This window comes from Leptonychotes weddellii, chromosome 7 (genome assembly GCF_054177405.1).
Source record: "Leptonychotes weddellii isolate Sample4059 chromosome 7, ASM5417740v2, whole genome shotgun sequence".
Taxonomy (NCBI): Eukaryota; Metazoa; Chordata; class Mammalia; order Carnivora; family Phocidae; genus Leptonychotes; species Leptonychotes weddellii.
This window is the reverse complement of record NC_138375.1, coordinates 70,044,089-70,068,058: the sequence shown is the minus strand read 5'-3', so window position 1 is coordinate 70,068,058 and position 23,970 is coordinate 70,044,089. Positions and strand designations below refer to the sequence as shown.

The 23,970-nt window shown below is 34.3% G+C and overlaps 1 protein-coding gene across 1 annotated transcript in view; it reads right to left on the bottom strand.

Annotated features, from left to right (window-relative positions):
* ST8SIA4 (ST8 alpha-N-acetyl-neuraminide alpha-2,8-sialyltransferase 4) overlaps positions 1–23,970 on the bottom strand; it is a 101,573-nt gene that overhangs the window by 40,535 nt on the left and 37,068 nt on the right. The window contains exon 4 of the mRNA XM_006727795.3: positions 14,085–14,378. Coding sequence (XP_006727858.1) covers positions 14,085–14,378 — 294 coding nt within the window. The remainder of the gene's footprint in view (positions 1–14,084; positions 14,379–23,970) is intronic.

Here is a 23,970-nt window from a genome sequence, read left to right as displayed (position 1 = left end):
TCATGGAACACTACATCAAAAACCAATGATGTAATGTATGGTGATTAACATAACATAATAAAATAAAATTTAAAAAAATGAAACAGAAAAAAAAAAAACATACAGAAGTGCCTAAGGAAAAAAAAAAAAAGAATTAGCTATCGGTTATGTATACCTTACTGTTTCTCTAAGGTACTGTTACTTTATCCTCTCTCTTCTGAGAGAGGATTATTTTACTCTCTTAACTTTGAAGTTAAGGTGGTTATTTCTTATTGAAACTAAAATCTGTCAAACTATATAGAAGTAAAGTCTTTTAAGGAATGAGAATGCCTTCATGGCACATATAAAAATTCTACCATCTAGGCTGGACCCTAAGTTACTGACATGGAGTAACAATGGTGTATCAGAATGCTAAAGTTTTTGTTTCGCTGTTGTTCTTTTTTTTTACTTTTGTTTTTTTAATAAGTTTTTTATTTTAATTTCAGTATAGTTAATATACAGTACTATATTAGCTTAAGATGTACAATATACAGAAGGCTAAATTTCTTAAGATATGATAGAAATTACGTTTTCTTAAGAACTCAGAAAATACTTCAGGATTTTACATTTAGGTCCTTGGAGTGACAGCACCAGCATCCCCCCATTTGGAGGAAATGACTATGACAATGAACACTGAAAAGAAGTGTAAGGATTTACAACTTATATAATGTGATTTGATTGGTTCTCAAAATAAAATATTGAATACTACTTCCCACGTATGTCAACAAATATATTGTGTTTAAATATAGTCTTCAGAAAACCATATGGAACCACAAGCCCTATCCTGAAGGGAGAGCACATTCATTTATTAATGCATAGAAGGAACATCATTCAGCATATTAGTAGGGGACAGAGAATAGCCCTTGGCTTTTTGGGATGCACATTGGTGAGGGCAAGGTGTCAGAATTATCAAACTGACGTGTGTAGTACTGTGGTCTCCCTTCCTACCACTGAATGTTGGTTTTTACTAGGGTCCTACAATTTTGCTTTCTATCACCTCTCTGAATGTTTTCCTTGCCTTATTTCGTCTATGGATTGTGAAAATGTAAATGTCTTACTTAGAGAAGTCAGTCCCAGGGATATGGCTCCAACTGGAACCTGTAGAAAATAGAGTTTCTAGCCTGCTCCAACATGCTTTCCAATTCTTGGTTTTTATATAACCCACAACTAAAAGGAATTGTTAAAAGGACTTTAACAATATTTTATAGTCAGAGCCCTTATTCTGGTACAGTATGCTTACTCACTTACCCAGATTTTTAAATGATTTGGGGGTAAGGCCACTGAGAAGAGAGAAAAAGGAGAGATGACTTTCTCCTTGATCTCTTGCCAAAAGGGAGCCTGGTAAGCTGTCACACGGGCCTTTGAAATATGCAACAGACACTGTCAATAACTTGTTTCCTACATGAAAATTCTAGTACCCAAGTCCCAAGGCTTTTGCCTTATTCCCTTCTCATATATTACTGGTATCTTGGTACCAGCTGGCATTTCAAATATCTAAGCCATAGATATTTCCATATAAGCCATATGGAAATTGTAGCCTGAGACTGTGATCATCTAATCAACCATATTAGGAGCTAGAGTTAGTTGATTGGCTATGATCCATCAGATGGAAACACCCAATCTAAACTATTCCCTTCAAGCTAAACCATATCTAAGTTATTCTATGGAAATAAGGAACTACAATTTTTTTTTAAAGCTTTATGGAGTAGTTGATTCAATAATGTTCCTTGGCAAACTCAGTATCTAGTCATGCTCATTGTTTAAAATTTCATTATTATATATTTGCTTTCTTTTTAAATTCACAATTATTTTAGTGTATATTAAAAAATCCATAATGTAATAAATTTCCAGTCACCTGAACTTAAATTAGAATAGCTTTATACAGATTAATTCAACACATAGTTTGCATATTGATCAGTGTTCCTCTTTTTCCTCCTGAAAGGTCAGAGAAACAAGGGAATTTCTAAGGTTATTTATATACTTTCTACCACTCATTACAGGATTGGGTCTTGAAAGTAGAAAGGCAATAAACAGCCAAAGCATGTAATGAATATAACCTATGAAATAAATCTTTGAATTTTTCCTGTAGCTTTTAAAGATTTTATTTATTTATTTGAGAGAGAGAGAATGAGAGACAGAGAGCACGAGAGGGAAGAGGGCAGAGGGAGAAGCAGACCCCCCGCCGAGCAGGGAGCCCGATGCGGGACTCGATGCGGGACTCGATGCGGGACTCGATCCCGGGACTCCAGGATCATGACCTGAGCCAAAGGCAGTCGCCTAACCAACTGAGCCACCCAGGCGCCCCTTCCTGTAGCTTTTAAATATAGCAGTATAAACATTTGTTCTGTATGCTAAATTTCAGTCTTGGAATTTAAAAAAATGATGAAAATCAATTTATTTCTCTGGCTAACGTGTTTAAAATAGCCATTTTTCTTCTAGGAAACAGTGCAATAAATTAATATTTTTAAAAATCATATACATATATTTATACAGTTTTGGAAGATAATGCTCAAGATAATAATCAAGAAATAACTCTAAGTTACCAAGTTACTAAATTATGGAACTAAGGCAACTTTCTCAGGTGGCCAGGATGAATTTACAGATCTCCATTCTGTATGTTCCCAAGTGTCTCACTTCATTATTATGGTTCATTTACTTTTTAATCAGAACTTAGTCTTACATTTTCATTCTAACAATATCTTAGGCAGGTACAATTTAGTAAGCAATTATTTACAATTATGTGGGTACTGGGCACAAGTTGGTTTTTGATATATACCAGCTGACTAATTAATAAATTTCTGGGAAGATAAGCTATCTCTATTGAGATTCAAGCCTTCCTTATTGGCATGGTTCTCCTCTTTTTCCACATTAGCTAAATGGTAAACATGATTTCCAGTGGTACCCAGACTGATTAAAAAAAAAAAAAAATGTTTCCTCCATCCAGTTTGCTGCCCTGCGTCTTTGATTGCTCTAAAAAAGAACTAACCCTGAATCAGACTTCGAAGTCTTTCGTCAGTACAACTTTGCCCTTTTTCATGACTCGATTCTCTACACTTTTGCACCTGTGTCCCAGCCCCCACCATAATGAATACAGGCCTTCCATCCTTTTTCTTAGTTATATAAAGAGATGGAAAAATCAGTCTTTGCCCTTACGAGATTTACAACATAGAGAACAAAATGAAAAGTAATAATATTTTCTGATTACTGTTCTATTAGAGACATAAATCCTTTATAAGTAGAATAGAGAAAAGACACCCATGTCAATCTCTGAGAAAGGGACAAGAGTGAGGAATTGTGCCCAACTGGAACTTACCTTTAAACTGAGACTTGAAGAAATAATAGAAATGATCCAGAAGGAGAAAAGAACAAAATGCACACCAAGGAAAAAAAAATTAGGATATGTCACTGTCACTGATGGCCATGAAGCCTTCCCCACTGCTCAAAAGCTATTCTAGATACTTTGCAGAACTTTTTAGTCTCATTAAGAAAGAACCAAGAATTAGGAAGTATGTTGGCCAAGGTAGTCTATCAGCTGTGCTTTCAATAGCTTCCTTTTTGAGCCATATACCTGTGAATGATTTCTTAGATATAAGCCATTTATATGTTCACATTCCACAATGAAATGGCAGGAGCTGCTAGGAAATAATCCTGTGACACAAAGGTAACTGGATTATGATTTCAGGAACACTCCAGCATCCCCAGCAAGGGAAGAAATACTCCATCATGGAAATATCATGAGGTTTAAAATACCTATTATGCAGTAGTCTAACTACCCAAAAATATTAAAGAAAGAGGCATGTTTTTTAAAAGAAATATTACAGCTGTGTTGCTCATTGGTCAAAATAGAAACAATCTGGAAATGTTTTTGGCATAAGACTAAAGTTAAAACAAGTAAGCCATTTTCAGAAAGCATTTGGAGTGAATGTCACGATCTTCAAAGTTGTTTTTTTTTTTTTTTAATTACTTTTCCTTGTGTGACTTTGACTTGGTCCAATATTCCAAAACAATCCATTTGAGTAACAGTGATGAACTCATATTTCCTACCAGTGGTCTATTTCAGTCTCTACTTTTACTGGAGCCTCTACTGGGAGTCTGGTCTGATTCAAATTCTGCAAGCTCATCCCATTCACAAGAATTTAGCCTGCAGAGGATTACCCTAATTTTATATAGCCTTTTATCTTTACATTCTTTAAAAATGAAAGATTTTCACGTCTGACAGATGAGTGCAGTAACTAACATCTGAGAAATGGTATTTTTGTGTTAGTCTTAAAAGTGGAAAAAAAAGTTGATGCTCAAAGATGTGTGAAGATACAATCTATTTGTTAAGAACTATATTAAAAATCAAACATTGTTATATATACAATGGAATATTATGCAGACATGAAAAGGATGAGATTGTGCCATTTGCAACAACATGGATGGACCTAGAGAGTATTATGCTAAGTGAAGTAAGTTTGACTGAGAAAGACAAATGTCATATGATTTCACTCACATGCAACATCTAAGAAAAACAAATGAATGAACAAACAAAAAGTAGAATCAGACCTATAAATAGAAAGAACAAACTAATGGCTGCCAGAGAGGAAGGGAGTGGGTGGATGGACAAAAATGGGTGAAGGGGAGTGGGAGATGCAGGCATCCCATTGTGGAATTAGTAAGTCATGGGAACAAAAGGCACAGCATAGGGAATATAGTCAATGATACTGTAATAGTGTTGTATGGTGATGGGTGGGAGCTCCATTTGTGGTGAGCATCACATAATGTATAGAGAAGTAGAACTGCTATGTTGACCATGGAAACTAATGTAACTGTGCATCAACTATATTGAAATTTAAAAAAATAAGGCAAAAAAATCATACATTTAACAAAGCAACTAATAAACTAATGTGTGCTTTTATTCCTTTTAATATAAAGATATACTTTGGGGTACTTGGCCTGCTCAGTTGGTTAGCATCTGACTCTTGATTTCAGCTCAGGTCAAGATCTCAGGGTCCTGAGATCCAGTCCCCAGGTTGGGATCCACACTGTGAGCACAGAGCCTGCCTGTCTCCCTCTGTCCCCCTCTAGCCCTCCCTGCACAGCACTCTCTGTCTCTAAATAAAAAAATAAAAATAAATAAATAAAAAGAAAGATATACTTGGATAATGAAAAATTTAGAACAATGACAACCACACCATTAAGAGGTGAACTAGAGATGTCACTTGATTTGATTTCTGCAAGGCTTGTTACTCCTTCCTACATTTAAATCCACAAGTTAGAAATTATGACTTTGATTATTAAATTGTGAGTGAAGTACTCACAGCCTGCTAGTTTAGGGGCTGCATGCCAAAAGAAAACCTCATTGATCCAGCAAAACCCTGGGAAACTTAAGAGGGTGTATTAAGTGATATTCCATTGTTAAATGTAATTTTATTTAATGACAAAAATGAAGAAATAAGTATACTGTTCATGAAATATGCAAATTAATAGAATATCATCTTATATTTTGAATAAGGGGAAATAATTCAAAAGTTTTTTAGTCACTTACAGTAATAGTGGAAAAGAATACCTATCCTCCCAATACAAGATGAAATTACTAAGAACAAATTCAAGGTAGCACAACAAATACCAACAAAATAAATATAAAGTGGGAAACTCTTGCTATATATTAAGCATGGCAAAACCAAATTAATCTTTGAAAATCCCAAGTGATGGCAAGTTGAACATGAATCAACATGAATTGTCTTTATAAGCAAAGCCAGTGTATTACTGGTACTGTGCTTGACAGGCAAAACGTCTAGCAAAGCAACTTGCATGGAATACTATTAGTATATCATATGCTATATACTTATTTATAATAGTGTATTATACTGTACATTACATACTTTGTAAGTGTATATAAAATATTAATATTATATTTAATGTTGTTTTATGTTCTGTGTATATATAGCTTATATGTATTACTTTTATTTTTCCTGTATACAACATATAAACACCACTCCAGAAATAATTTTACATAATTTGCATTTATAGAAAGAGCTATGCTTTTTTTAAAAGTTTAATAATTTTAAAAATTTAAAGAAAGAATAAACTCAATAGGCTAAATGGCTCCCTAACAAACATATGTACGTTTATCTTCTCTATCTATCTATCTATCTATCTATCTATCTATCTATCGTGTGTATATGTGTGTGTCTGTTTGTGTGTGTGTGTGTATCTTTTACCAGCAAAGGGAAACATTTAGCTTAATTATGGTCTTGAAAAACATAAAGAATACTAAAATTCCAAAAGAAATGTCTTTGAAGCAGGAATATTTTATTAAGCTACCTCAATTATCATGATGATCAAAAGTTAAATGAAGCTTTTTATTTAGGTCAAGAGAAGGCACTTCTGAGAATGTCTGTAAAAATTAAGTACAAATATGCATCATGGTGCTTTGAATATTTACTTGAGTAAGACAATTAAAGCCCAAAACCAGTGAAACTCAGCACTGAAAAGAATCTAAATGATTATTATGTTAATACCCACTTTTTAAAGGATACTAATTTGAGTCTGAAGGATGTAAATAGTCTATCCATGGACAGAACTGAAGTTTTATTTTGACCCTCCTTGTATATCAAACTCCTAAATAATTCTTAAAAATTTTCTAAGCCAGTGTTCTCAGTTTGGATCAATGTAGAAACCAGTTTTAAAAAGATTAAGAACATTTTCTCAGAACCTGCAAAATACATCTGTGGACTCCAATTTGAGAAACACTGCTATAGATCATGGGGTATACCAACCATTTCAAATGAAATTTCTTAATTCCAAGCAAATTTAAAGCAGTCATGTAGTCATTTTGTCTCACACTTGTACATTTCTTTTGTAGTTGTTAAATTATCCTTTAAATAAGAAACATTTGGGGGTGCCTGGGTGACTCAGTCATTAAGTGTCTGCCTTCTGCTCAGGTCATGATCCCAGGGTCCTGGGATCAAGCCCCGCATCGGGCTCCCTGCTCAGCAGGAAGCCTGCTTCTCCCTCTCCCACTCCCCCTGCTTGTGTTCCCTCTCTCGCTGTCTCTCTCTCTCTGTCAAATAAATAAATAAAATCTTTAAAAAAAAATCATTTTGGTGAAGATGTTTACAGAATTGTTGGATAACATTAGAATTACCAACACATAGAACATTATGTACTTTTATTAATCTCAATAATAACCAATGAATTGTTAATCTCAATTAATACAAAGTGTTTATCAATTTAATGAGAGTATAGTTCCTATTGTATGAATATTGATATTAAAACAAATAATTAGGGGTGATGACAAAATAGGATAGATACATTATTTTTATTATAGTAGAATTACAATAATAAAACTAATGGATCATATAAATTTATAAAATAATTAAGACTTGAATATTTAATTTTTGGCTTAAATATTTTAATGCTTCATAATAATCATTAGGGGGCAAAGGATTCAAATATAAATGTTTGAATATATTTTCCAGAATGATTGCAAACAAATCTAAAGTTTAAATCAATTATGCTCTTGGGGTGCCTGGGTGGCTCAGTCAGTTAAGCGTCTGCCTTCGGCTCAGGTCATTATCCCAGCGTCCTGGGATCAAGCCCTGCAGCAGGCTCCATGCTCAGGCGGAAGCCTGCTTCTCCCTCTCTCTCTGCCTGCCTGTATGCCTACTTGTGATCTCTCCCTCTCTCTCTGTCAAATAAATAAATAAAATCTTAAAAAAAATTAAATCAATTATGTTCTTAAATATAAATATCTTAATAGAGGTAAGAGAATTATAATTAAGATATAAGATAGTAGAGATGAGAACTAAAAGAGCAAACTTCCTAAAGTACCAACATCCACAAAAAAAAAAAAAAGAGGCAGAAGACTACATATGATTCTAATGAAGAATTAGCAATTTATATGTAACATGTTTATGCATATAAAACATCATTTTAAAATACACATATGTATCTATCTAATCTCTTTCCTTGGAGAATTCTTAAGAAATTATCTATTGCACTTGGCAGTGGAACTAAGGATCTACTTTTTGCCTGCTGATTTTTTTTCACCATGTTAAAAAATAAGAAACTAAAGTATAACCATCCCATTCAATAAAACACTTGGCTATTATGAATCAAATCATAGTAATTATAAAAATAGGATTTTTTTTGGCTAAGACTAAATATTTTATAAAAATATATTTTGAGGGACACCTGGGTGGCTCAGTCGGTTAAGTGTCTGCCTTCAGCTCATGTCATGATCCCAGGGTCCTAGGATGGAGCCCAGGGTCGGGCGCCTTGCTCTGCGGGGTCCTGCTTCTCCCTCTCCCTCTGCCCCTGCTTGTGTTCCCTCTCTGTCTCTCTCTCTGTCAAATAAATGTATAAAATCTTTAAAAAAATAAGACAAACCTTTTAAAATATATATATATATATATGTATATATATTTTTTTAAGGGGTGCCTGGGTGGCTCAGTTGGTTAAGCATCCAACTCTTGGTTTTGGCTCAGGTCATGATCTCAGGGTTGTGAGATTGAGCACCATATCAGGCTCTATGCTCAGCGTAGAGCCTGCTTGAGATTCTCTCTCCCCCTCTGCCTCTGCTCCCCCCGACCCATGTGCATTCACCTTCTCTATCTAAAATAAATAAATGAATAAAACCTTAAAAAATATTTTGATATGTCTTATAATTTAAAATTGTATCTTAAACTATGTCATTAGGTTAAATGTTTGTTTAAGGATATTGTAGGTTGTCCGTTGATAATTTTATTATAAAAATAAAAGAACTGATTTTTTTATATCTTGCAGTCACATTTTTAAAGTTTCAATAAGTCATTTTAAAGTTTCAAACTCCCCTCTTCATTCTTAAAGTCCTATGAAAATTGCTCCATTTTTCACAAGGAAAATTGCAAAATAATAATTAAAATATGTAATCATGTGTAGCTTGTGAAGAAATACCAATGAAAAGTTTGAATGGTCATTCATCCCAAGCCATATTAAATAAAATAGGAGGAACAAATATAGCTAGATTCTAATTTTAAAACAATCTTACAAAATAATGACAGAGTAATCTAATAAGGACAAATAAAGATACATTTACAAATTTAAGAGACTATATGAATGTATTAAAGTGGTTCGGGTTGCAAACTTTTCATTGGTATTTCTTCACAAGCTACACATGATTACATATTTTAATTAAAATATTAAAATATAAAATATGTTTCAGAGAGATGTAAAACAGATACTTAAAGAACAGATCTTCGGAGAGTTTGTTCTTGCTTTCATATCATGTGAATCTTTGTCTCATCAGCATTCATACTTCCTTATTTTCTTTCAGCATTTCAGTAGCTTTGTAGAGTACAAACACGTTGAAATGCTACGCTGCATGCATTAATGTGTTTGTTTCATTAATTCCATAAATGAAATTACTTTTCATATATACCACATGTACAAATTTACGATGTATTTGAAAGGTAAAAGGCAACTCTAGAGCTACTTTTTATATCCTGGGTCACAGTTTTTAGAATTCAATCACTTGTCACTTGAGGGGGAGAATGTAGATGTATAAGAAGTAAAGTAGCAAGGTAAATTCCTCCTGGAGAATTCAAAATAAGTCTTGTTAAAAACACCTAGAGCACAGTAATCAAAAGAAAGTATAACATTAACTTCATCAGTGATCAGAAGTTTGTTTCGCCTTGTTACTCTTTGGAATAAAATGCTTAGGAATTAGTGAAGTAGTTTATAATGGTATGGAAGGAAAGTGGATAAGATGAAACATAAAAGGAGAGTATTGATGAACTAGTTATTAAAATGCTCTGTACTTTCTATATTTAGGAAAATCTATAAAAAGTGTATATGAATTCACAGTTGTTGATCATGTGCAACTCCATCTGGATTCTAATTAATTGAACATGCTCCATTCCAATCATACCACTTATTTTGTGTTTTGATATTGATAATGAATGAAGAAATATAAAATACAATTTAGGGAACAAAAGTACTAATTCCAACGCTTATATGGAAAGGCAAAAGACCAGAATATTCAACACAATATTGATGGAATAGAAGAAAGTCAGAGGACAGAAACTACCTGACTTCAAGACTTACTATGAAGCTAGCATAATCAAGATAGCATGATGTTGGTGAAGAATAGAAAAATAGATCAACAGAACCGGTAAAGAGCCCATAAATAGATACACATAAATAGAGTCAACTAATGTTTGATAAAGGAGCAAATGTAATACAATGGAGCAAAGATAGTCTTTTGCTTTCTTTCCTTTTTTTTTTTTTTTTTTAAGATTCTCCTGGTGCCATCTTGGGCTGGAGGTTGCTGGGAGAACCCAGACTGCGCATGTGCCGAAACCTTTCTCCTGTCCTCTGATGTGTGCCTTACAGGTGCCCCAGAGATAGTCTTTTCAACAGATGGTGCTAGAACAACTAGACAACCACATATAAAGAAAAGAAACTAGACAGAGATCTTCTATCTGTCACAGAAATTAACTCAAAATAGATGATAGATCTAAATGTGAAGTGCAAATCTATACAACTCTTTGAAGATAGGGCACCTGGGTGGTTCAGTCGGTTAAGCGTCTGCCTTTGGCTCAGGTCATGATCCCAGGGTCCTGGGACCAAGTCCCAGCTCAGCAGGGAACCTGCTTCTCCCTTTCCTCGCTGCTCGAGCTCCCTAGCCTGTCACTATCTCTGTCTCTCTCAAATAAATAAATAAAATCTTAAAAAAAAAAAGATAACATAGAAGAACATCTAGATAACTTTGGGTTTGGCAATGACTTTTCAGATATATCACCAAAGGCACGACTCATGAAAGAAATAATTGATGAGCTGGACTTCATTAAAAATAAAAGCTTAAGCTCTGCAAAAGACACTGTCAAGAAAATGAGAAGACAAGCCACAGACTGGGAGAAAATATTTGCAAAAGACATATCTGATAAAGGAGTGTTATCCAAAATACACAAAAACCTCCTAAAGCTCAACAGCAAAAAAAACCAACATCCTTACTAAAAAAATGGGCCAAACACCTTAACACATACCTCACTGAAGTAGAGATAAAGATGGCAAATATGCATATTAAAAGATGCTCTACATCATAATTCATCAGAGGAGTGCAAACTAAAACAGCAATGAAATAACACTACATAGAAGGGCCAAAATCCAGAACACTGAAAGCACCAACTGGTGAAGATGTGGAGCAACAGGAATTCTCATTCCTTACTGCTGAGAATATAAAATGGTACAACCATTTTGGAAAGCAGTTTGGCAAGTTCTTACAAAATTAAACATAGTCCTATCATAAGATCCAGCAATTGTACTCCTTGGTATTTACCCAGATGAGTTGAAAACTATGTCCACCCCAAAACCTGCACACAGATATGTATAACAGCTTTATTCATAATTGCCAAAATTTGGAAGCAACAAGTGAATGAATAAATAAACTGGTACATCCAGACAATGGAATATTATTCTGTACTAAAAAGAATGAGTATCAAGCCATGAAAAGACATGGAGGAACTTTAAGTGCTTAATGCTAAGTGCAAGAAGACAATCTAAAAAGGCTTCATACTGTATGATTCCTACTACATGATATTTGAGAAAAGGCAAAACAATAGAGACATTTAAAAAACAAACAAACTGAACATAATAAAAAAAAGAAGATAGTCAGTGGACATTATCTATAATAACAGAAAACTACATAAAATCTAAATATATGAGACGAGCAAATGTATCTCTTATTATGACATATCAGCTCAGTGGAAAATTGCTCAGCAATAAATTTTTATTATGAAGACAAAAACAAGCAAACAAACAAACAGTTCTTGCCATGAGTTAGTGGGGAGGTATGGATGAATAGGCTGAACACAGAGGACTTCTAGGAAAGCAAAACTACTCTGTATGATTCTGTAACGGTGGATACATGTTATTATACATCTGTCAAACCCACAGAATACACAAACTAAGAGTGAACTGTTGTATAAATTATGGACTTTGGGGAATAATGTTGTGTCAGTGTAGGTTCAGCAGCTGTAACCAATGTACAGCTCTGGTACAAGATTTTGATAATGGGGATCTGCATTTGTGGGGGCAGAGAGTATGTGGGAAGTCTCTGTCCCTCCCTCTCAATGTTGCTGTGAACCTAAAACTGCTCTAAAAATAGTCTATTAAAAATAGTAATAAATCAGAGTAATCTTAAATTTTATTAGTTTCCTATAATCAAGGAGTAATTACTATAAAATATTTGTTTTTGAATCTAATAAGCTATCACTGAAGTGTGTAAGTATATGCACACATGTGTGTCAGAGCGTGTCTGTGTATAAGATAAGACAGTAAGATAGAGTGTTATCTTTAAAATTCACCCTCAAATGATATTCAACATTAGCATGTCAAAAAATAAGATGTGTTCTTAGCACAATGCTTTATAAAGTTACTCTGTTAAAAACAGATTTTTTTCTTCAGAGTCAGATTGTAATTACCAGGAATCTTCGTAATTAAAAAAAAATTACTTATCCTCCAAATGAATATATTTTATCTTACTTTGTTGAAGCTTTGTGTCAAGCATCAAAAGAATGAATGTTGAATAACCATGATCTAATTATAAGAATGCAATTTAATTGTGTACAGAATAACACAATCCAAGAAACTGTCTTGAGTCTTAACCAAGGAAATGATAAATCCTGGAAGGAAAGTATCATATTAACAAAACACAATGAAAACACCTTAGCCCAGTGTGCCAATTACAGTTTTTGAAGCAGACTATTATTAACTCTGCATTTGGAAACCTTTTTTCTTTTAGAACTTCCAGCCATTCTACTTAATTGGTCCCTTGCACTTGCCCTTCCTTCCCATGGCCACTGATTCTGCCCTACATCTTTATCATCTTATGAGTAAATTAATCAAAAAGTCAAATTAGTCTTCACACCTTTAGCACCTCTTCTTGCCCATGCAAAGTCGGCTGTTAGAAGATTTACTCTCCTAAATTCACACATATAACTTTGCTTTATGCAAAATAAAATTGATTCTCTTCCTAACCAGATCATAAGTTATTTTTCTAACTTTGTATTCCAATGCTCCACAATGGACTCCATTATTTCACAAGTTTACCATGTACTTATGTCCTTCTCAGTTCACTCTAATAATGCAATAATATTTCCTTCTGTTTCATTTTCTCTATCGCCATCTCTCTCTGTCCCTGTCTCTGTCTCCTTTTCTTTTTATTCCTGGTTAATAGCTACTCTGTTCTTCAAGTCTAGTTGACTTGACTAGACTTTTAAGTCTTCTTTGCTAATATGAGGAACAAATTCTACACTCCTGACAACATACCACCTTACCATGCGTTTATGTCCTAGCTAGTTATATATGGGTCTGTTTCTACCGTAAAACCTATGCATTCCTTTAAAGCAGTGGTCAGCCTTCTTCATTTTTCTGCCTCCAATATCTGACAGTAGATATTCAATAAAATACATCATTGCTTATATTTGTATTACATATTTTACAGATTTATACGTATGCATGACTGAATTTGGCCTTTTGGTCACTTGCCGCTTTTAAATAAAAGTCTATTTCTTAGGTTTTACATCTTAGCTTATATTAATAAAAGACAAATGTTGACTTAATTCATAAAAATGACATCTGTGACTTGTGGTGGGGGGAGCATTAAGGCATGTCATCTCAGCCAGCTTTCTCTATTTCTGGTAGGCCGCTTAACTACAGATGGGACTTAATTGCTCCTTAAATACATCTAACATTTATGCTTCCACAATATTGCTCAGTAGCCATATAGCACTTCTGTTGGTAGTTTTCTTACCTCAAATTCATTAACTTTATGGTGAATCCTTATTACTTTTTAACACAGCAAAACATAAAAACAGACATAAATAAGTGCCAAGTTCAAATATTTGCTTTTTCAAGAAAGAGAGTAAGCTAAAATAATATGGTACATAAACAAAATTCAAGTTGATAGAGTAGCCATTATAAAAAAAGTGGAAACAAATATCCATCGGGAGATTTTACTGAGGCTCCCTCCTGTCTAGGGAATATGTTTAGTTATGTGTTCCATTGTGCCAAGGACAGACTGGTCCTTTCCAGACACTTACCCTCTGACAGCATGAATAAGTCTCAATGATGGATAGGCAGTTCGCACTTTCAGTTTATTCTTAAGGATTAATGCATTAACCCACTCCACGTGCTTCTCTCCTCCTTTGACCATGAAAGCAGGGATCCAAAGGACACTGTCATTCAGCATGGAAAGTCTATGCACAAATTTTTCTCTGTCACTCTCATTCCGAAAGCCTCCAAATGCTCTTTGTACAACTGATGGATTCATGGTAATAAAATCTGATTTAGTTCCCACATCTGCAGCAAACTCCACCACAGGGGCTAGATTACACCTGAAGAGGAAAAAAAATTAATGGACAAATGAAAAATAAATATGAAACATTCACTCCTAAAATGGTGTGCATAAAAAGAAGAGTGGGGAACAAGCATTTTCTTTTCACCAGGTTGGAAAAAAAAAAGATAATCTGCCAGGTAAAATTATATTTCAGTAAGTTACCCCATATTCAGGAATATTGTCTTCAATAATGTGATCTCCTAGTATAGGGCTTAAATTGTCATTTATATTAATTCAACCTGTTGTCTAAGAATACTCTTTGCTGTTTATCTTCATAAAACCACATGATATGAATTCCTAATAAGTGAATTTATGATGGTAAATTCACAAAAGTTCAGTTGCCATGCAGTCGGCAATCTAAACCACATGCTATTCTATAAGTAAAACATATTAGACTTGATGTTCGAATCTGCACTACTTGTCAAGCTTAAGGCATTTTAACAACTTTATAAACATAATCAAGTGAAGGTAGCTTTTCCGTATCCTGAGGTCAAATGAAAATACAATTCCTTATAGCATTTTCCACAAACGTATTTGTAATTGCCCTCTACCACCCTAAATGGGAAAGAAAAGTTAGAAAAGTGGAATTATCACATTTAATATGCCTTTTTGGGATATTAAATAATTCAGAGAAGCCCTTACTACCAAATATCTTTCTGTTCTTTTTGAGCATGTCCTCAAAATGTCTATTTTCCCCTGCTAACATGCCACATACGTTTTGTGTTTTGGAGAGAAGGGACAGAATCTGATGTCCTGTTCTTCCCACTGAAGTTCCAGGGCCTCACAAAGTGCTTGCACCTGATTTTATTCTTGTATCTGATTTCAGTCTTATGCTGAAAGGGAGCTTTGAAAAGCACCATGAATTTTGTCTTCAACCAATTTGTGATGCTTCTTTGATTCTATCACACAGATCTTTGGATATTCAACTTAAAAGATAGCTTAAAAATATTTTTAATTTGCTAAAAAAGGCAAGTTTTAATTAGTTAATAAGTGAAAAGTCAGATTTGAAACAAACAAGAGTTTGCTAATTTAGAAAAAATCATTTAAATCTATTAAATCTACCACTTCATGAAAACACACACACATACACACACACGATTTCTTTTACTTTTCTTTCCTTATATCAGCCTTTAAAGAGAAGGGGAAATAAACTGATTTCTTCTTTCTGTATTTTTGCAGGTCTGACTGCATTATGAAAGTTTCTCACAATATTCTTCCTTGTGCTCTTTGCCACTTTAAATTCTCAAACAAGTTGTTAGATTTAATTAAAGAGTGAAGTGTGTGCTCTGCTATTAAAAATACTGGCTTGAATATCTTTCCTTATCTCTCTTAATTAATACATCTTATTACTTTCTAGATCTCTGACAACATTTAGCTACCGCAACAAACATCTTACACAATTAAGCAAAGTCTATGTTATTTAGGACAAGCTCCTCAGAGAAAACAAAACAACACAAAATAACACATCATATTATTTAGAAAGAAACAATTTTTTCAAGTTACATATATTTAATTATGCCCACTATATCATATGATATAGTATTTGGTCTAGCCATGATCTGTGTACTATATGAGATTAGATATTATTCATTCCCATCACAGTAAGAATATTATGAATGGGACTGCCTTGGAAAATAGCTACATGTGAACAGAAGCCAAAATGAACATCTTACTGTGGAATTCATGGAAGATTGAGGACATGGTAATTTTTCAAGTCCAAAACTGTGCTCCATGCCAGTTTTAAAAATAATCTAAAATTCTAACCAAGTTAATTATAAGATGAATTTGGATACCGTGAGGAAAATGCATTCAGAACATCATTATTACAGACACTTCTCCTTCCTCAGGTAAAAATAGACAACACTTGCTAATGTTACAGTTAACATGATATATCTTTTCACTAAAACAATTCCTCAGTAATTCTTTTCAGAGGATTTCTACGATAGAAAAAAATAAGATCTATAGTTCATTTTCTTTATAATTGTAAAAATAATCACAGCCAACCTAGTTAAACAGAACAAAAATAACATTCTACAGCATTATCTTTTCAGGGGAAAAAAAGCCACTTGATTATGCTTTTCATTATTTTTTCTTATCACTTATTTAAAAACGCCTCTACTCCCATGTTGGTTAACACTTTTTAGGATTTTAGGATTGACTTTTAGATTGATTCAGCATATTCCTTAAGCATAACACTCTGGCCATGTGTCTTTTAAGAACTAACAAGAGATTCATCAGTGAAATTGGGTGTTGAAAGACAGGTACTTTCCAGTAGGAAGCAAAAGTAAACTAAGAGAATAAGAATATTTCTGGAGAATAGTATTGATCTAGGAGACAAACGAATGTATATGATGCAAAGAATGATAAATGATTGCAGAGCACCGTGAGATCAAAGAGTAATTGATTCATGTGAGCTTTATTGTAGAGTTTTTATGACCTAAGCATAGCCCAACCCAGCTTTGTGAGGATGGAAATAGAGGTACTGAAAATAGCATGACAGAGGGACACATCATAAAATATAATGTATGCTAGCTCTAGGAGTCCAGTATATTCATTTTCTTTGGAAAGATTATGTCTAATTTTTCACTGGAAGGAAAGATTAACATTGTTGTGTCCATATGTGGTCAGTGAATTAACTACTCTGTAGTTGAGTCAGATATTTAGTCATATAATTAGCTGAATGCCACATAATCAGGGCAAGCATTAAGAAACCCAAAATAACCAACCAGCTGTGTCACACTCCAGCAATTCAGTAGACTTGTTGTGAACTTCATAGCGTTACTAGTAGTAATACTGCTGATTGAGCAAGATTATGAATAGATTTGCAATCAAACATTCTTCATCTTTCTTCATCTTTCTTTTTAAAAATCTTCTTAGGGATTATAATACTCAAAAGTATCCAGAATGTGTAGCAAGCATTTATGAATTAACATATTATTTTGCATGTTATTTTTAATCCCATAAAATTGATGAGTGGCCAATTTTTTTTTTTAAAGATTTTATTTATTTATTCATGAGAGACAGAGAGAGAGAGAGAGAGAGAGAGGCAGAGGGAGAAGCAGGCTCCCAAGGAGCAGGAAGCCCGATGTGGGACTCAATCCCAGGACCCTGAGATCATGACCTGAGCCGAAGGCAGACGCTTAACCATCTGAGCCACCCAGGCGCCCGATGAGTGGCCAATTTTTAAATTATGGATTTTTGTGAGTCAAAACTATTGAGTACATAAGAATATTTAATATGCTCAACCTCTATTTCTTTAGCCAAATTAAATTTTTGTACTGTCCAACTATTTTTGACATATCAAAAACATGAAAACATATATTCAGAAGTAGGTATGTAGGCCAAACCCCTGTTTACTCTAAGCTGTCCAATTTTAAATTTATTTGTGTTTATTTTCCATCATTAAAAACCTGTAGGAAGGTACTCCAGACCTCTGAAATTTCTTCTGTGATCACACACCAGATGGGATCACCTCTCAACATTCCTTTTATGCAGAATTGAAGGTACTTTCATTTCTTTCAAGGCTATATAAAATGTTTTAGATTAATTTTAATTTAATTCATTTAATTTTTTAAGGAAAGAACTGCTTATTTCATGTATAAAACCTGAGGATCACAGAATTCCCTAGGAAGATGTCTCTCCTGGTGTGTCAATATTCTCTGCATTTCCCTTAAGTATTAGCTCAATAGTCTAAGCAACTAGGAGGTCCCCCTTTCAACAGCTCAGCAGATATGCCTTGAGAGTTCACTGTGCAAATACTATATACCATACTCAGAACTTTTTCCAACTATTTGACTATTTGTGCTGTTTTACAATGATATAATTTGGCCAAAAAATAATCTTGACCATTATTGTCAATAATATCATTAAGATAATGCTCTTTCATTTAGTCATGCGTTTATTCATCCCATGATGTGTATTATATACTTATGCTAGCTATAGAACTAGTCATGTGAGATACTAAGGTAAGACAGTGTGCACTGTGATATAGGAGGTTGTTAATTACTTCTTTACACATATAACATAGATTAAATGAGAAGAAAAAACTAATGAATGGATTACAGACCAAACTCGGTTCTTTTTCACCATTTAATGTTTAAACAAGTTTCAAACACCTGAATAATACCCTTTTTCTCTTTTGGCTAATCCCATTGTATGTGTATTTCTCTGTATTAACATTGAAATCTCTCAACCCCAGCCATCATTACCAAGAGAACCACATTTGTCAACAGACCCTGACAAAGGAGATAGCCTCTTCTCTTTTCTCCCACAAGGGGAAGCTTATGGTTCCTATCTGCTCCCCTCCTGCTTTTGAGCTTGAAGAGTCAAGAGAACAAAGAATCTCTAATACCTGCTTTTTTTTTTTTTTCTTTCAAGTTTTGTGGTTAACCTCTCCAAATGGCTAGAGGAAGCTAAAACACGCACCCTATTAGTCTTTCTGACTTTCTCGAGTGAGGGTAGTAGGCCCTAAATAGACCTGAAACCAATATTTTTCGCAATCCTGTGAGGTAAGTAGTTGTATCACCTCCACTTCGGAGATGAGAAACAAAGGTCAAAGTGGTTAAGAAACATGTCCAAGGACATAGTGCATTTAAAAGAAAAGCACAGCTGTTTTAGAATGACTTTAGGACAGGAATTTTATTTTTTTTATTTTTTTTAAAGATTTTATTTATTTATTTGACAGAGAAAGACACAGCGAGAGAGGGGACACAAACGGGGAGTGGGAGAGGGAGAAGCAGACTCCCCGCCGAGCAGGGAGCCCGACGTGGGACCCGATCCTGGGACTCCAGAATCATGACCCGAGCCGAAGGCAGTCGCTTAACCAACTGAGCCACCCAGGCGCCCTAGGACAGGAATTTTAATTGACACTATTTATACATGTGATTTCTTTCAGAACCAGAGAAAATATCAATATGTTCATCCTTCAACCCAACCTTCCTATAGGAGAAAGAGTGCAGATTCCCAGGACTTAAGCATATTATACAAGTCCACTCGGCCATGATGTTCCCCAAATCCTGAGCAATTATTAAACCATGGGTTTTAAGTATCTAAACCATAAAAATAATACACCTCAGAGCTCTTGAAAGAGAGGATTTTCAAAATGCAGATAAAAGGATTAAATATCGATTTGACTTTTTGAAATATGAAGCATAGGATTAACAGTTAATTTATATGTGGCATACCATTATGTAGTAAACAAAGTGTAAGAAATAGAGATGAAATACCATGTTGAAGATCTGCATTGCAGTGTGGTGGATGGCCACAGAAATACACAAACAGGGCGCCTGGATGGCTCAGTCGTTAAGCGTCTGCCTTCAGCTCAGGTCATGATCCCAGGGTCCTGGGATCGAGTCCCACATCGGGCTCCCTGCTCAGCGGGAAGCCTGCTTCTCCCTCTCCCACTCCCCCTGCTTGTGTTCCTGTTCTCGCTGTCTCTCTCTGTCATATAAATAAATAAAATCTTTAAAAAAAAAAAAAAACAAATATACACATATCACATTTTATGCTTGCTGATCAGATAACAAATAATGAAATCCTCAACTTGACAGAAATAAAAACAAATGACACTTATGTCATGAAAATAGCTAAGTGAAAAAACAGACAAGGAAATTTTTTCACAAACCCAGATTTGTTTACATTACTGGTAAAGGTGGGAAGAACGGTGCCATATTATTTCTAGGGAAATCACAGAATAAAAAAATTTTTCAAACTCATTCTAAAAGACAAAGATGAATACTGAGAATTATGTTAGGCTATGTCATTCCCGCACTTCTCCAAAACCAAAATAGAGTTATTGGGCAAAGTTGCTACAACTGCACAGATATTATTTAATAACTTAAGTTTTTTGGAGGTGAAGGGTGGGGAAGATATGCTAATGAATGGATATATTGTGCTTAAATCAAATAAAATATTACATATGCATCTACTATGTATCCAATTTTAGTTTAAACTTTAAGAATAAAAGGTATTCAGTTTAGTTTCTGCCCTCAGCCATCATTTAAACGGTAGCTATGTGGGCATTGGTGTTCACATCCCAATCTGTGTGACCTTAGGTAAGTTACTTAGACTCTCTGAGATCCAACTTTTTCTATAAATGAGGCTATTAACACTGATTGAAATGCTATTGAGAAAATTAAATGAAACACAATATCTGAATTTCCTCTCAGAATTGCTTGCTTAGAGTTGGTAATAAATATTAGCTAATGGTAATCATTTTTTATATGCCCTTTCCTTTTGCAACCTCTTGTGAGAGACAAAAGGAATGCATGCAGATAAATTAAAGAGCACGTTGGATAGAAAGAACTTATTGAGCAAGAGTACGGGGTGGGGAGAAGATTTATTTATAGCACACTTAACAAACCATTTTGCCTGGAATTCAGCCATCCCCACCCCCCCTCCAAAAAAAAACTAATTGGGATTTGAATGGTTGATTCAATGACTAAGAACATCTTGAATATTAGACAAAACAAGTTTAACTTCATAGGCAGTATGAAAAATATAGAAGCTCATAGACATGGTCATTTGTATTTAAGAAAGAGACTATGACACATGTATTCAGGAAAAACCAGAATAAAGTTCTACAATTAGAACTTTGACACAATTCTTATAAAAGGTAGTGAAGATCTTTTATTATGACAGTAAGAAGAATAATAGCTAAGTTTTATTGAGTACTCATTATGTACCAGAAACTGTTCTATTTGCTTTGCATGTAATATCATATGCAGTTCTCAAAATAATCCCATGAGACAGGCACTATCATTATGTTTCTCCATTGATGAAGAAACTGAGCCGTGGTAAGCTGTATACACTTACAAAGCTTGTAAGATGTAAAGGCAGGTTTTAAGCTCTTGTGCATGATATTGTGAATCAATTAATTCCTGTGAATGAAAATGAAGAACTAGACAAATAAATTTTGTTAGATATCTTGGCCACAAGTTCAGTTGCATTTAAATGTGATACAGCTAAGTCTAGAATCTCATTGACTTCATTAATTCACATGTCTGGTCCGAAGGTCTGCCTGGCTAAAGGAAGTGAGGAAGTTACATCCTTCCTCACTCTCTTGTAAGCACTCTTCACCAAAGGTGGGGGTTGGATGGGAGAAGATGACTGTCCCAGCATGCGGAGGTTACTCCTTGGCAGCAAGGATATATAAATACCTGTGCTCCTCTGAAAAACCACCAAAGCAAGTACATATGAAAAGGAATGTGAAGTGGGGGGAAAGAAAGGTTAATTCTGAGATTTCCTACCAACAGAGTATGGAAGAAAGGTGAGGCAATTCAAAGTAGGTGTACACAGACTAAGGAAGGAAAGGGAGAGAGGAAGGAAGAAATGAAGGAAAGAGAAAAGGAAGGAAGAAAAAAGGCAGCAGACAGACGGTACCATTTAAAAACATAGACTAAAATTCAAAATGAGACCCCATAGTAAAATTCGTAGTAAAATAAGGAAATTGTCCTAGGTGAGAATGAGAAGTAAAGTCTACATATTGAGTTTAATTTTGAAATAAATACACTGACCTGTTTAGGTGTTCATTTTCTTTTTCTTCTGGAACTTTATTTCTCATAAAAAGTGTTCTCATTATGAAAAACTACATATGAACAAGTGGTATTGCTGAAACGACAAATCTCCTCGATCTTTCTTAAAAATAAGGAGAGGATATTGAAATGATCTCAAAGTATTATAGAGAGTACTGGAAGGCTATCAGTAACTTTAACAAATTTGAATGCAATATTATCTCGGGCACCTGGGTGGTTCAGAAATCATGACCTGCCTTCAGCTCATCAGTTTATGATCTCAGAGTCCTGGGATGAGTCCCTTCTTGGGAATCCCTGCTAAGTAGGGAGTCTGATGCTCTCTCTCTCTCTCAAATAAATAAACAAAATCTCAAAAATAATACAAATATCTCCTCTTACATAAAGCACTGGTTTAAAAATAAGGCCTAAAAATGCAGACTTATTCCAAGACTTCAGCTCTGGACAATATTTTGACTCAATAGGCCTCTACCTAGACTGTCACAATTAACTCTAGCATATGAATAGACAAGAGTCTAGGAAATCAGGAAGGGTGGTGAGAATCAGAGCTTTTCACTCTGACATTTTTAATCAATCTCAAACTTGACATTTATCATTCTTCTTCTCGGAGCCTACTTAGTTTTGAGTAGTATGAATACTTAAAATCATCACCTATTTTTCAAGAAAGGATAAAAAAATAGAAGGAGGGATAAAAGGAACAAAAGGAGAAGTAAAAGGGAAAAGTTAGACATTGGAAGGGCAATGACTCAAAAATATATTTTTTTCAATTAAGAATAAACTCTCACAGCCTCTGGTTGTCAATGCATGGTTGTGTGCACTAAACAATACAGAAGGAGAGAGTTCTGGTGGCTGTTCTCTGTCTAGGGCTTGACAATATATTTATAAAAGTTCATAAACTTCCTGAGCATTGTTAAAAACTTGTCATTATACTACACGGATTTTAAAGGAATTTAAATATGATTTACTAATGTAAGCCTTTATCACAATTAAGAATTTGCATGTGATTGTTTTATTTTTCACAAAAGTAAATATAGAATATAGAGTAGCATGACTAGTATTTACTTGAATTACTGTAAATGTTGTTCCCTGAAATTGCATATAGAATGAATACTAAGCATCTTGTCTAAATATTTCCTTTGTAACTAAAAAGTAATCATTTTTATTTCTCTGAAGAGGGTGTAAAGAGAAAAGGATGGCAGTTGTTGAGAAATTCCCTGTTCATTGTCTTGGGTTAAAAAAAAAAAATCATGACTGGGATATTTAAGACAAGGGGGTGGGAAACTAAGCAAGAATTCTTAGAGCATATTCTCAGGTACTCTTGTCATAATCAGGGGAACTGGACCACTCTCCATTGATCAGTGGCTGCTGAGTAGTCACTACTGTTTTGAGGGAAGAACTGATTCAGCATGAAATTTATGTTCTTAAAAATTATGTTGTGCATTAAAAAGAAGGAAACAGGATTCATGAAATATTATGGCTGATATTTTAATCACTCATGCCAGAAAACCAAGGCAGAAAAACTATAACTTTTTCTCTTTGCAATTCATAGTGTTAATAAACAATATACATTGTGGTCATTACAGTGGCTTGGGAAACACATCTGAGTTTTTGAATTTTTAGTGATTACACTATCAAACTTGTCACAGCAACATAGCTTTGACATTTAATTTTCTCATTTAAGAAAATAAAAAATAAAAATAGTTTCATTTGTCATTATAAATTATGAATATATTTTTTCTTTTCAGTTTTTTGAAAGTATAACCGAAGGTTGAAAAATGATTTCTAACTTAGTATATATGATTTATTCAACACTTGGCCCTGGAAAGACAGTTGGTATAATGCTCAGAGAATTTAGGCATTCTGGTACCAATCTCAGAAATGCTGTCAAATTATGAATGAATAAAAATGAATGTTTTAATATTATGCAGCCATCAAAAGGAATGAGATCTTGCCATTTGCAACGACGTGGATGGAACTGGAGGGTATTATCTTGAGTGAAATAAGTCAAACAGAGAAAGACATGTATCATATGATCTCACTGATATGAGGAATTCTTAATTG